Source organism: Simochromis diagramma, unplaced genomic scaffold, assembly GCF_900408965.1.
Source record: "Simochromis diagramma unplaced genomic scaffold, fSimDia1.1 OVJJ01000343.1, whole genome shotgun sequence".
NCBI lineage: Eukaryota > Metazoa > Chordata > Actinopteri > Cichliformes > Cichlidae > Simochromis > Simochromis diagramma.
Genome location: NW_024386831.1, coordinates 11,413,260 through 11,427,196, shown reverse-complemented (window position 1 = coordinate 11,427,196; position 13,937 = coordinate 11,413,260). Strand labels below are relative to the sequence as shown.

The 13,937-nt window shown below is 39.0% G+C and overlaps 1 protein-coding gene across 1 annotated transcript in view; it reads right to left on the bottom strand.

Moving 5' to 3' along the window:
• The window catches only part of cps1 (carbamoyl-phosphate synthase 1, mitochondrial), a 62,893-nt gene that overhangs the window by 34,993 nt on the left and 13,963 nt on the right, over positions 1–13,937 (bottom strand). The window contains 7 exon segments of the mRNA XM_040027855.1: positions 1,362–1,556; positions 4,323–4,504; positions 4,747–4,810; positions 5,371–5,436; positions 6,110–6,251; positions 10,550–10,671; positions 13,674–13,850. Coding sequence (XP_039883789.1) covers positions 1,362–1,556; positions 4,323–4,504; positions 4,747–4,810; positions 5,371–5,436; positions 6,110–6,251; positions 10,550–10,671; positions 13,674–13,850 — 948 coding nt within the window.

Sequence of the window (13,937 nt, the reverse complement as noted above, 5' to 3'; positions counted from 1 at the left end):
ATCATCGTTCTCTCTCTATTCTGTTTCACCGCATGTCTGGTCTTGTTCTCTCTATCATTACCCACTCTTCACTCACCAGGTGAAGTACCATTTACCAAACAGAAAATAGCTTCCCAGAGATGCAAGAACCATCTCCCTGAGGCTCTCCTGGAGTTATTCCAGCCAATTAAAAACAAACCGTTTCTCAAAGACTGGCATGAATATAGAATATACGCAAACCTTGGAGAGAAGGAACTCTATCTGTGTGTGTGAACTAGATAATCACTCCTCAGTGGTAACTGAATACAAGAGCAAAGGTAATGGAAGAGACATTTTAGCACCGACTGCAGACATATTTCCACAGTGCTCCGCATGTTCCACAGAGCAGTCTGCCAGTGTTTCATTCAGATGGAGCCAGGAGTGAGTATAGCCAGCCAATTACAAGAAAAAGACATGCACGTAGTAGTGAATAGTACCTTTGTAAGGAATATATTTTAGAAATAATAAGCATGTGTGTAGAAAATTCTAAATATAAAAAATAATGCTAATTGATAAATCAGAAAAAAGGTATTTCCATGGTCAAATATGTGCATCAGTAAACTCTGTGTGGGGTTTGATGATCTTAATATTTTTCATAGTTTTGAAATTTCTCATCCAAACACTATGACTGATATTCATAGAAGGAGTTCCCTGTAAACCATCAAGATCGTCTTATAGAAACGAAGCAAAACTCTAAAAGAAAATATACAGCTGCCATAGCTGAGCAGACATCACTTGGCTGAACCTTGTCAAAATAACATTTCCAATCACTTTATGTTCTCTGCCTCAGCTGACAAGCAAAATCTTGTTACAGTTTCTCCAGGAACTGTTTTACACCATGTTTTGACTCTAAAAACTTTTTAAATGGCTGCAATATTAACACACTTTCCACAGCAGAGCTGTAATAAATCTAGCAATGTATACAAGTAAATGTCTTTACATGCCTTGACTCAAAATATTACCTTAAAATCTTTGCCTCAAAATTGTTAACTGGAGTTACAAGTCGCAAATGTCACTCTTGCATTTTGTGATGGTGAATATAAGAGAAAGCATGTACCACACAAACTGAAGGGAAAAAAAGAAGAAGAAGTTGAGAATGCTAACTAGTATTTGAAGTGCCATTATGTGTTAGGGCAAGTCTCATATATAAGCACCAACTCAAAATTAAAACCTCTTTCAATACATTTTGATTTTTTTCCCCCGTTATCAGAAATAATTAATGGTATAATACTGATCCTTGGGCCACAGGTAAAGAGTTTGCTGAGAAAAATCTGCATCCCAGCATTGTACTACTATACAACTTTGTCACATCAATAATTCAGAATTTGTGAGTTTCCTCTCACCAGGGAGCTCAGGGCCCTCCATGGGGCTTGGGCAACCTCGAGGTCATCCAGGATACTGGAGAAGACTGAGCGCTCTTCAGCTCGGTCGATCTGCAGGGGGCTCGTCCCGAGAATCTTCACCCCACTCATGTGCAAGGGGACGGCTAGGTTGTTAGGAATCTGACCTCCCACTGATACGATGCAGCCAGAGCAACCCTGGAGAGGAGTAAATAGAATAAGAAGAATGCAAAAGAGAGCAGACACTAAATCAACTAGAATACTAAAACAAGAAGAGTAAGAGGGGAGAAAAGACAGGAGGAGTGAAACCCTGCCTATAAGCCAAGATCTACATTCTGAAACCACTTTCAATTATTCTGACCTCTGATCACAGTGAAAATATGAGACAAGCACAAAGAGTTGATCTTGGTCGTGCCATGGGTTTAGTTATCACCGGGGAAGGGGTGTGTGTGTGTGTGTGTGTGTGTGTGTGTGTACGCGCTCCTTTTAATAACAGCGTGCAGCCCCTTTTCCTGTCTAGCTGATCCAAGGGGGATGCTGTTTCCATGGCAATGCCAGGTTGTATCTCTTCATTATTCATGGCCTTGCTCTCCTGCTCCTGTCCAGGGTTTATCTCCATGCTCTAATGCCATATTTATCACACACACATATACAAACTGTAGCTGTGAGAGAGGGATTGATGGTAATGCTATCTCCCTGAACAAACAAACACTTAATCACACTCTGATCCCATCTCAACTTTAACTGGATTACCTTTCCCCTGCAAGGGAAAGTCAGCGGACGTAAGTATACAAACACAGAACACAACATAAATACACAGGCGCCAACAAACCTATACACGGAAAATAGCAGGGAAACGTTGCCCTTGAATATTCTTTGACAACATCTGAGTCACCTTACGCCCCACACACACACACACACACACACACACACACTTGCAAAATAAAGCAAACATAATGCATCATTATATGCATGATACTAATAAAGCCTAGTTATATATGTGAAATCACATTTCAGTTCTTCCAGCAACCTTAAAGTGGACCCATTATGAGTTTCCTCATTACACACGGCCAAATAAAGAGGTCTGTTTGTGAGCCTAAAGTTTTCAAGCAGTTTTTCCCCTTTCCTACTTTTGAGTCTTTATGACATCAAAGAGTCGGGACATCCTTAATATAGGCATCTCAGGCACATCGCTCTGGCGGAGGGCGCATCGCTCTTGCTAGGGACACAGTAACCGTGTCCACCTGTTGTTCAAATTGTTTGTTTGCAAAAGGGCAATGAACCAGAAGAACGTTGGCTTAAATGGGAGCCAAAATGGCTCATTTCAGACAGGATGAGGGGCTGTATAAGGCTCAGAGTAAGATATATAGATATAAAGTTAAGAATCGAGCAAAGTACTTTTACTCCAAGTATGAAAATATGGAGATTGAAGTGAGCTACATTTAGAATGCTAACTGTCAAATAATTTATTTATAAAAGTCCACAATACACTGTTCATTTGTTTTTCTTCATAAAATCATCAATCCAACAACCATTTACCACTTCTCCATGTCCAGGTTGCAGGGGTAAGAGGCTACGCAGAGCCCGCCAAAAACCTCCCCCTGCCTAGCCACTGCTTCTATCTCATCTTGGGAGTTGCCAAGGCCAAGTTAGTCAGACTGCCCTAGGGTTTATTGATGGTAAGGCATGCTTGAAACACATCACCTACGTGGGCTCCGATAAGATTTCCTAGTCCTGATTCTCAATCCACCTCAGCTCTTCCTCGTAATGTGGAGCAGCAGCATCTCTGACCAGGTTCCTAAAAGACCTAGCATCACACCCTAACTCGAGCTCTACCACTTGTATGACCCATCTTATGTTTTTTTTTTCCAGTTACTGCCCACATCTTCTAGTCATGAGTAAGAGTAGGATCATAGATAAACCAATTAATCCAGAAATAACCATAACAAAAAAAAAAAAAAACCATCTTCATTGTGCAATGTTGCATTATGTAAACCAAAAGCAGAAACAGATATTTTAGAAATATAAAAACATACTAGAAATGCTTAAAAAAAAAAAAATATTAGAAATGTATATAATAAAAAAAAAAAAAAAAAAAAACCCACGCCAAACAAAAGCAAAATGTCCATTCACTGCCAATTTTTTCCCCCCCATTTAAAAGAGTTATGTTAAGCTGGTTTTTGAGGCAAAAATTGGTGTGACACATAAAGAGTGACAAAGTTGCTTGCTTAACTGTTTTCTGAATTCATATATAAGAATAAGAGAAAATTCAGACATGTTTCATCCATGCCACTCTGAGCAGAGAAGGTATTTTTCCCCCAACACTGCGGCGATCTACTCTGTGGGTAGTCCATGGTAATAAGTCACGGTCACGCTGCTAATGTTTGATTTCTATATATTTTTCAATAAAGAATTATTCTTCAGCAGTGCAGAGAAGTTATTATGCCATTATATGAGTGCTTGTGTGCTGGTCTCGGATTATAAATCTACTTGCCAGTATTATCGGGCAAACATTTAAGTCCACGAGTGCACTCTGCCTTTGATATAGCTGTCAAGATTGATTTCTTTAATAAATATGCATTATGTACTTAATCAATATAACTCTGTTTATGGGAAATTTAAATTGGTTGCAATGCAATATTTAAATCAGATTCCACAGTTTACATATGAATATAATCGTTTTCATTGACAAAACCCTTTAACATATCGGTGACCTGCCCAGGGTCTACTGCCTCAACACTCTGAGCTGTGATAGGCTTAGAGTTTTAGATCAAAGCAGGGCAGTACATTTATCTTTGGTATTTTCAGTAATTCAACATTTAAAGTTGTAGTATGTCTGGTTTGGACAGTGTCTTAATTGTATTGCATTAAAATATTTGTTCGTTTACAAAAAGTAGAGAAATATGTGTATTTTGTTTGAATTTCCACAAATGAAAAAAGTCACGTGTTCGGTAGTGTTTTAACCTCTTGCTGGGTGATATCCAGAATGCGTTCCAGGGTCAGTTCTTCAAAGTAAAGGCGATCACACTCATCGAAGTCTGTGCTGACCGTCTCTGGGTTGTGGTTTACTACAACTGTCTTCTTGCCCATTTGTCTCAAGGCTCTGATGCTGGACACCGCACACCAGTCAAACTCAACACTGCTGCCTGGTGGTCAAATGGTTGATAAATAGGTTGGCCATCAAAGGAAGATCACAATTTCAAAATTTTATCCAACAAAGTTTTAACTTGAAACAAAATGCAGCAAGTTTCAGTTATATCCCTTCTGGGTAAAAAACACTAGACACAAGAGAAATAATGAAAAATGTACATCTTAGAAGTAATAGTGCTATTTTTATTATCACATATTGCCATAAATAAATAAACAAACTGTTTATTATTACACTCACCTATGTGGTAGGGTCCACAACCAAGAACCATAATTCCCTGGTCTTTAAAGTCCAGATCGTGCTCCTAGTGAAGCAGACAAATCAACGATAGACTCTTGCATACATAAACCATGTTTTAGCCTTATTTTGCTGCCAAATTTTCTTTCATTGTCTTCTCAAAACAAATAAGAAAGTTAGCCAGTGGATTAATATGAGCATTTACTAGTAAATATACTAGTGTTTGCTCATGCTACAGTATTGTTTGGACTGATTTTATTCTATTGTTAGGTTGATGCTAGGCAACATAGTGATATAATTATATATTTTTGTGGATTTAAAATTAAAATTATGTGCTTTTACAAAGTGTTCAAGGTGGATAAATGCTACAAATGGGTAATTTTAGCCCATTTGTAGATGCCTACAAGGCCACATGATGACATCATAATATCAGATTTAGATAAGAACCTTCACGGGCCTAAGATGTTCCTGTGTGTTCATTTTGTCTATTCAACTCCTGACAGTGAAAAAGTTTGTAGGCAAACAACTAAACTGTGTGCATCACATAGTAAGAGATACAGTAATTCAATTTTATACATTCAATAATTGTATATTTACAAACGAATTTGTTTTTCCGAGACCACATACCTGACCGTGGTAAGTACAATACAGGTAGTTGGTCATTGCTGGGTACTCTGCAGCCAAAGTGTCAATCTAAGATGAGAGAAAACAAAATGTTAAAAATGGGGCATTTAAAACAAAAAACAAAAAAAATGATTACTCTCAACTACTACTCTATAATGGCCGAAATGAGAGTAAACCAGTCTGAGCATTTGGAGAGCATGCAGACTCTCTCCAGAACGAAGAAATTAGGCAACTGCTCATTTTTACGAGGTTTACCACGATACCGCATAATGAGTACATTCACTTTGCAGAAGATTATCATGTGTATTAACTTCAGTATGTGGTTAAAGACAGAACATGTACTAGCTGATGATGTATTAAATAAAAATAAATTTGGACTACTAAAAAGTTAGCCTCCGAAGCTGATATAGCTTCATCCCTTTACGCTTATGAACTCTGCTGTTGTCCCAGCCCTGTAAAAAACTGATTTCATGCCACGCTGGTGAATTGGATTTGCAGATGTTAATAATTTAGTCACCTGCTTCAAGAAATACAATTTGGACAAAGGACATGTCAATACAGACTGCGATGCAAAGACAACTTTACTGACCCTCTCGCTATATGCACTTTTTATGCTTCCCTTTTAAATATATTTGTAGCCAGAGGATACTTTTCTGTTGAGGTGTGTGTATATCGATTAGCCAGAGTCAGTTATCTGAGCCCATCTGGTCTCTACTAAAAGGATCAGCCCAGTAATGCTCACCTGTTTGACCCAAGGTCTGATGCCATAATTGAGCCTCAGCTCTCTTGCTACTCCCTCATTGCAGCCTAGAATCTGACCAACCTGCCGGTCTGAGAAGCCGTCCTGCTTGGCCTTTAGCAACATCCCCTTGGGGACTGTGCCACTGTGGGAAAAGATAATCGGCAGTGGTAATTAGGCAATTTTGCTAACCATTCTGAATCTTAAAGACTGTCCACAGTTTGATGTATTTTAAACGTGAATCCCTGCAAATGCCAGACATTAGTATGAGAAGAGGAAAACGTCCATAGAAATAAGAAGGTGAATCGAGTAAGTGGGTCATGACTAGCTCACTTACCCAGCAGCGGAGACCACAGGGAAGCGTCCACCTCAGAGCAATCAATAACAAATTGACAAACAAGGTGCAAAGTTGTGGGAGCATTAGGCTGGCAAGTGCAGCAATTTAAAACCCATTTGAATCAATAAAACTTCCACGTGAGCTGTAAGGTTACACAGATAAATAGCAGTGGGAATAAAGTTGGGAATCGGAAGGTGAATTCTGAATCGTGCTAAGGCGAGTATGTGGTTTGGGTGTGCAGAAAAGTCACAATCAGGAATACAACACGTAGAGCGACGTCTGAGAAAGGAATAAGACATCCTTTTTATTCCTTTGTCTATTTACATTTTTACTTATTAAGTGATACCATGCCTTGCACAATTTACTTGCACTGATAGTCTGCATATCAATTTTCTATTGATACAATAAATCCTCTTTAATAATAATAATAATAATAATCCCCTTTTAAAATGATTTTGATCAAAGAATTTATATCAGTTGGCATACTACCTATTGTGATGGTAAAACAGTTTATAGTCTGTCAATAGCAATGTTTTACACATTAAGACAAAAATTCTCTTTAGTCCATATCAGGTCTTAAAGATGAGGTAAAGGCAACCCGATGGATGTGTGAAATCATGACACATTACAATGGGTTTTTTTTTTTTTTTTTTTTTTTTTTTTTAAAAACAAACACTAAACCAAAATTCAGGGGGGGAAAAAAAAAAAAAAAAAAAAAAAAAAAAATGAATAAGAAATAATAAGTACACCTCGTGCTTCAATAGTTTGTAGAGCCAACTTCAGCAGAAATAACTGTCAGTAATCATTTTCTGTGTGACTGCTAGTCTCTCACATCATTGTGCAGAAACTTTTGCCCACTCATCTATTGCGGGGCGTTGTTTGTGGCGCGGCTGTGTAGTGTTAAAGTTTGGAAGATGTGGTCCGTTCCGTCATTCTCCTCTCACATCATCTTTACCATGTTACTTCAGTTCATAGGGGCTTTTGGGTATTTGTTTATGCACAGCTCTCTTAACGTCCCACAACACCACTTAAGTCAGGTTCAGTGTTGAATCTGGGCCATTATAACACCTCGACCCTTTTCTTTTTCAGCCATTCTGTAAATATGCTAGTGTGGTTGGCAAACTTGTTCTCTTGCATGACCAGTTTCATACAAGCTTTAGCTTGAGTCCGATAGATGTCATAATTTACTCTAGAATACTTTTGTATACAAAGGTGCTCGTGGATGTCCATGTCCTGTGGCTCCAAAACAAACCTTAATCACCAGCCCTCCACCACTACTCTTGACAGCTGGTATGAGTAGTTTATACCAATATGCTTTTTTTTGTTTTCTCTGCATATGGTGCTGTGCATTATAGACAAACATCTCCATTTTGGTTTCATTTCCTAATAGGACATTGTTCCTTGTCTTGTGGTGTGTTTACATGCAAACTTAAAGAAGAGGCTTTCCCCTGGCAACCCTCCCTAAAAAGCCATACTTGTTCAGTTTTTTTTTTTTTTTTTCCTTTTCCCCTAATTGTACTGTCATGAACTTTAACATTTAGCATGCTAAATGAGGCCTGTAGAGTCTTAAGATGCAGCTCTTGGGTATTTTCCAGTTTTTCTGAGCATTGCACGGTCTGACCTTTGAATTTGCTAGTACGTCCACTCCACTGTTTTGTTTTTACTGAAATAGTTTTCCACTTGTGAATAATCTTTCACACTGTAAGAAAATTAATGTCAAACCGCCACGTAACCCTTCCCAGATTGATGGGCAGCAAAAGGTGACTCTTTCACATCATTGCTGATGTCTTTTGTCCTTGTTAACACACACACACACACACACACACCTGAATGGTCCAGACCTGCAAACTGCTTTCATACAGGTTTGTCCACAGGTTTTATTTATAGTTTTATAAACTTCATAGATTCGGCCACACCTGATGATGACCAATAATCATGTGCAATGGCAAAGTAATATATTTAGTATTATTCAGTATTTTCTTCATAAGTTTCTTTTTGGATTTGTATTTCATCTGAGGTTGCATTTACCCAATTTTAAAACTGTCCGGGAAGAATTCAAAATATGTCCTGACACATAAAACCTTAGAATTTAAAGAGAATGAACTTTTTTACCATGACTCTGTTAGCTTATCACAAGATCTGAGGTAGTGTGACGGATTCTGTTATTAGTAAGTACTCAAGGAAAAATGGTCCTTTTAAATTTGTTTTGTTTACATGTTGTATTGAATTTTCTAGCCAGCTAAAAAACAAATCTAAAACATGAACTATAATTGCAACATTACTGCAGTAAAATGACAGGAGGTGGTAGGTAAAACCACTCCAGTGCATGATAAAATATTAAACTTTATTAAAACAATACAACATTCCACACATTAAAAAAAAAAAAAAAAAAACATAATATAAAAACACCACATTGCAAGTGTTGAAAGTATTCTTTTTAGGAGGTATGCAAACTTCCATTTGCTTCCTGATTCAGTAATGAGTTCAACTGAACAGGAATATGCTGCCATAAAGTTGATATTGACTTTATCATCCAACTCCCACATACAAAGCAACAAGCAAATGTAGCAGTATTTCTTTAACTCAAGGTAGAGACAATAAGGGATTCTATTTTCCTGGTAAACCACTGCCTTTTCTCCCTGCTCCTTATCTGAATTATTTATAACCTTATAGCGTAACAATATTGGAAATGTCAAGTGTGTTTTAACTCCCACTGCACGTGGCTTTGCTGAGAAATAACAAACCCAAGAAAGGGGAGCGGCAAGTCAGAATCAAAGGAAAGACATTTGATCCCAAAGCTTGGCTGTGTTGTGAGCAATTTTGTCTGGAAAAGCAGTTTAAAGAATGAAGAAAGCCCCTCGCATGCCATGAACCGATGTGAATAGACCATCGTGCACAAATAAAACACTCCACCATATACTTGCCCGGAGCCATTGCGGCTATGTGTGAATAGAAAGTTGCCATGTATTCTGACATATTGCAAAGACACATGAACACACAAATATGTTTTAAAAACTCACTTTCCCTTGAAGTTTAAACTTTTAAATTATTACATTTACATTTGTGTGCATAAATCATTAAATTGCTAGGGACTGTCTGTGGTTTATCTATACCCAGGTATCCATGGCAGCATGATGCAATTTTAATTTATAGAAATGCAAGTACCAATAATTAACAAAAAAAAAAAAAAAAAAAGGACTCAATACTATATTCATATTGACTTTTGTGCAAACAACTTTGGAAAAATAGAACAAATGGTCAAAAGTAAGCTTTCTTTGGAAATGTTAACACCATTGCATAAAAGCATATAATGCGTGATGTAGCAACTTTTGCAGAAGTCTCAACATGTTCTCTGTCTGAGCCCGACTCCTCCTTAGAGGACTGCAGAGTTACATTATGCAGCCAGTGCGTCTTTTTTCCACTAAGCCAGCTGACCAAATAAGAGAGCGTGCAGTACGTGATGCAGTGTACAAATAAGGATTAAAATATGTTGTATTATATTTTTTCCTCATGATTTAATTATAATTACCCTTCAGTCTAGAGGAAAAAAATCTTACGCACACAAAGACTGCTAAGCAGCAGAGCATGAAGCCCACCCGTGCTCAGCACCATACTCCATCAGTCTGGCAGCAGACTAACATTTTCTGCCCATCCCCATGTCCCCTGCTCCAGAAGAAGTGAAAACTACAACAACACTCCGTGTGTCAGCCTGTAGCAGTGGGTGCCCACCAAACGGCCAGCCATTAATTATTAAACAGCAGAGTCGGAAGAAAGCACCAGGTAACCTGTGGCTGAGCAATGATAATTCACAGAGGCTTGGATTTGGGCTGTCCAGGTAAGAGCTGAAGGGCAGAAGGACAGGAAAGAGAAAGAGGGGGAGAAAGGTAGTTGCGAGGAACCCTGAGAGAGAACCCTGAAATGAAAGGAGACAGACACAGACACTAAAGAGACTGGGGCTTATCTAATTTGTGGGCACAGTTTTTCATGTTTCTATCCACACCCATAAACAAATAGACAGCACATCTACTTTTTTTTTTTTTTTTTTAAATGTACATATCTATTTAAGTAAGTTCAAGTTACTTGAATAAACACTCTGCATGCTTTACCTGTTGTAGTTTGCAAGATGTTGCTCCACTTTTGTTATTCCATGAAGTTTGTGGAGGAACCACTTGTCTATGGCTGTCAGCTGGTGGATCTGATCAACACTCATCATGCCACTGTAGAGTGCCTGAGAAGTAAAAGCAAGAAACAAAGAATGGGATCATCATGATCTTCCATTGTTAAGAGTATTACGAAACTCGGACATGTGTTTAATTGGTCAGAGTTTTAAAATTTGATTTTATTCTGTGACAGGCTGCTCATGAGAAAAACCACGCAACCAATAACCCAGTGATCTCTAGTGTATTATAAGTAAATCAAGTGCATGAACAATACAGAGTATTATTGCAACATTTCATCTAAAAGAAAAATAAGTATTTTATCTGAAATAAAGTGTCTAAAGTGTCAGGCTGATAGTGTGCAAGCTCCTTGTACTGAAGGCTTTTTATTCACAGCAGCGCCCCAGGTCATTTACAGCATGTCGTCCCCCTCTCGCTCTTCCTACCTTTCTGTCTTCCAACTGTCACCATCTAATAAATGCAAAAAGCCAAAGAATAAATCTTAAAAATCTGCGCACACATACAAACAGTTTCCAAGGACAACTTGCCAGAAAGTCCAAGGTTATCTGTAACAAACCATCTGGTGCACCAAGTTATCAACCATGAGAAATACCTACAAAGAGCAGACCAATATAGTCATTTCCAAAACAGGCTGGGATGCCTTGCAAAATTTATGTAGGCTGGAAAGTCATCTATACCCTACACGCACTTGAATGTAGTACATCGTGAAGCAAGGATGCCAAAAGTAGAAAAAAAAAAAAAAGAAAAAAAAAAAAGAATGTTTTCAGTTGCTGCATTTGTGCATGCAGACAAAAATACTTAGGAATAACAAAAGTATAGTTATATTACATTTGCAGTGAAGCACTGAGAACTGCTCACCTAACAGTTGATGTGTGGTCAAGACTGTGTACGTAGCTGAGGTTCAGAGGCGGTCAGACTGGTGTGTAGACAACAACCTGGACCTCAATACCACCAAGACAAAAAGAACTGGTAGTTGACTTTAGAAGGTGGAAGTCTGAGCTGCAGCCTGTCAGCATCAATGGGGAGTGTGTGGAAAGGGTCTCCAGTTTCAAGTTCCTGGGTGTGCACATAGACCCAGACCTCCAATGGAGCTCAAACACCTCTGTGGTTTTGAAGAAAGCCCAACAGCGTCTCCACTTTGTGAGAATCCTCAGAAAAATGGACCTGAAGGAGCTGCTGAGCGTCTTCTACCACTGCTCCATTGAAAGTGTGCTGACATACTACATCTGTGTGGTTCTCCAGCTGCACTATGGCACACAGACAGGCAGTCCAGAAGGTCATTAATATGGCCCAAAAAAAATCATTAGGCATCCTCTTCCCTTCCCGAAGGACCAGTACAGCACTCGCTGTCTCAAGAGGGCACGCAGCATCCTACAGGACTGTGCATACCTAGGACACTGGGTGTTTAAGCTGCTGCTGTCTGGCAAGAGATTCAGGCTGCTGAGGTCCTGGACAAACAGACTAAAGCGCAGCAAAAAAATTTTTGGCACAACTTCACCTGCTTCCAAGGTGCATGGAGAGGATGAAAGAATTCACAAAGCAGAAACTCCAGCAACGCTTGAGGGAAGATGAACAACTTTAATAATTGACCAACGCGTTTCGGCTTGTGGCCTTCATCACGGTCATAGTAAAACATTGTAAAAAAAATTGCTTAAATACAAGACAGGAAACAGAAAAAAATTCAAATTAACCAGTCAAAACTTCATAGATAGGTGTTGGTTAACTGGCTAAGTTACGCCCAAGTGAATACCGGACTAGATCATTACTGATGAGGGGGGGGTAACATAACCCCCATATGTCTGAAAATAACACATGCATGAAATGCATAAGAAGGAGTGCTATGAACACACACACACACACACACACACACACACACACACACACACACACACACACACACACACACACACACACACACACACACACACACACACACACACACACACACACACACACACACAGTCTTTAATGGTAAAGGTATGTTTGAATTTAGAAAACAAAATTACAAGTACAGACTAAAGGACAGCTTTTACAACAGGGCAGTAGCCCTAATCAGTGCTAACAGCTGACCTGATTGGCTACCTCCCTGAACCTTGTTTTTTGGGGGGGGGGGTTAACAACAACAACAACAACAACAATAATAATAATATTTATATTTATAAAAAAAACAAGGTGCAATAATAATTAATTTGCAATAATAACAGTGTGTAATACATATACACTTATTCTTCATTTTATTACCAAGTTAAGTTACTGTGTTGTGTTGCAATGTGTCGTGTCATATCTTGCACCTTTACATCTGGTTGTAAGTCTCTTACAGTTGATGCAATTTGTTTTTTTGCTTTACACACAACAAAGTAAATGGCCCCAAGATGTACAGGTGTAAAACTAAAACTATTCAAACTGTTTGAGCTTCCAACAGTCTGAGATCATGTGGATAGCAGGCAGTTTAGCTTTGAGTGACAGTAGCTATGCTGACCACCCCGCAGCATTACAGACTCATGTAACAGGCTAGAGATCAAATGTGGATCATCAATCCCTGACGCTGTCACCACCTCAATGATCTCATTCAATACTTAAGGAAATCGATCCATCTACATCTTCGGCACATAAAGCTCACACAGTCAGAGGTCTCGACACTGACACGACCTTATTCAGCTCTCCTCCCTGCCGGTGATGAAAAGCATGTTCATATGCTGAAGCCATAGATGTTTTTCACCTTGTAAGATCTTTGTGCCTGAAAAATAAAGCTCAACCCTGTGCCTATAAGTGCTGTCTCACCTTCATCTGCTTCTATGAGGAAAGCTACAGACACATAGCAGTATATGTTTGCGCGATTCATCTTTCCTCTCTCTGGAATATATTTGAAGAGCCATACTGTCAGCTCTGTTTAACTGAATCGAAATTTAAATGACGAGTACAGCCACAGGATTAAGCATTCATAGCTAGGCATGCAGGGACTTTTTTTTTCAGCGACACTACAAAATGTGATTTTAATGAGCAAACTATAGTGAGTGTCATTTATTATTAATGTAATGAAGAATAATTGTACCTTAGCGAGGGAGAAGATGCGGGTGCTGGAGGGCACAGCCAGCTCCTGTTCTAGATCGTGGGTGTCGGACCACGGCTTCTTGAGTGGCAGCCGGGGCACAAAGCCATCTACTGATGGATGACACATCCTTAAGGCCTTCTGCATACTCTCCTCAAACGTACGGCCTATTGCCATCACCTGGATGCAAAGGAAGAAAACACAGGATGGAATAATTGGCTTGCCAGAACGCTGAGTAAATGAGCGAGCGGTTAAATGTTTAGCCTC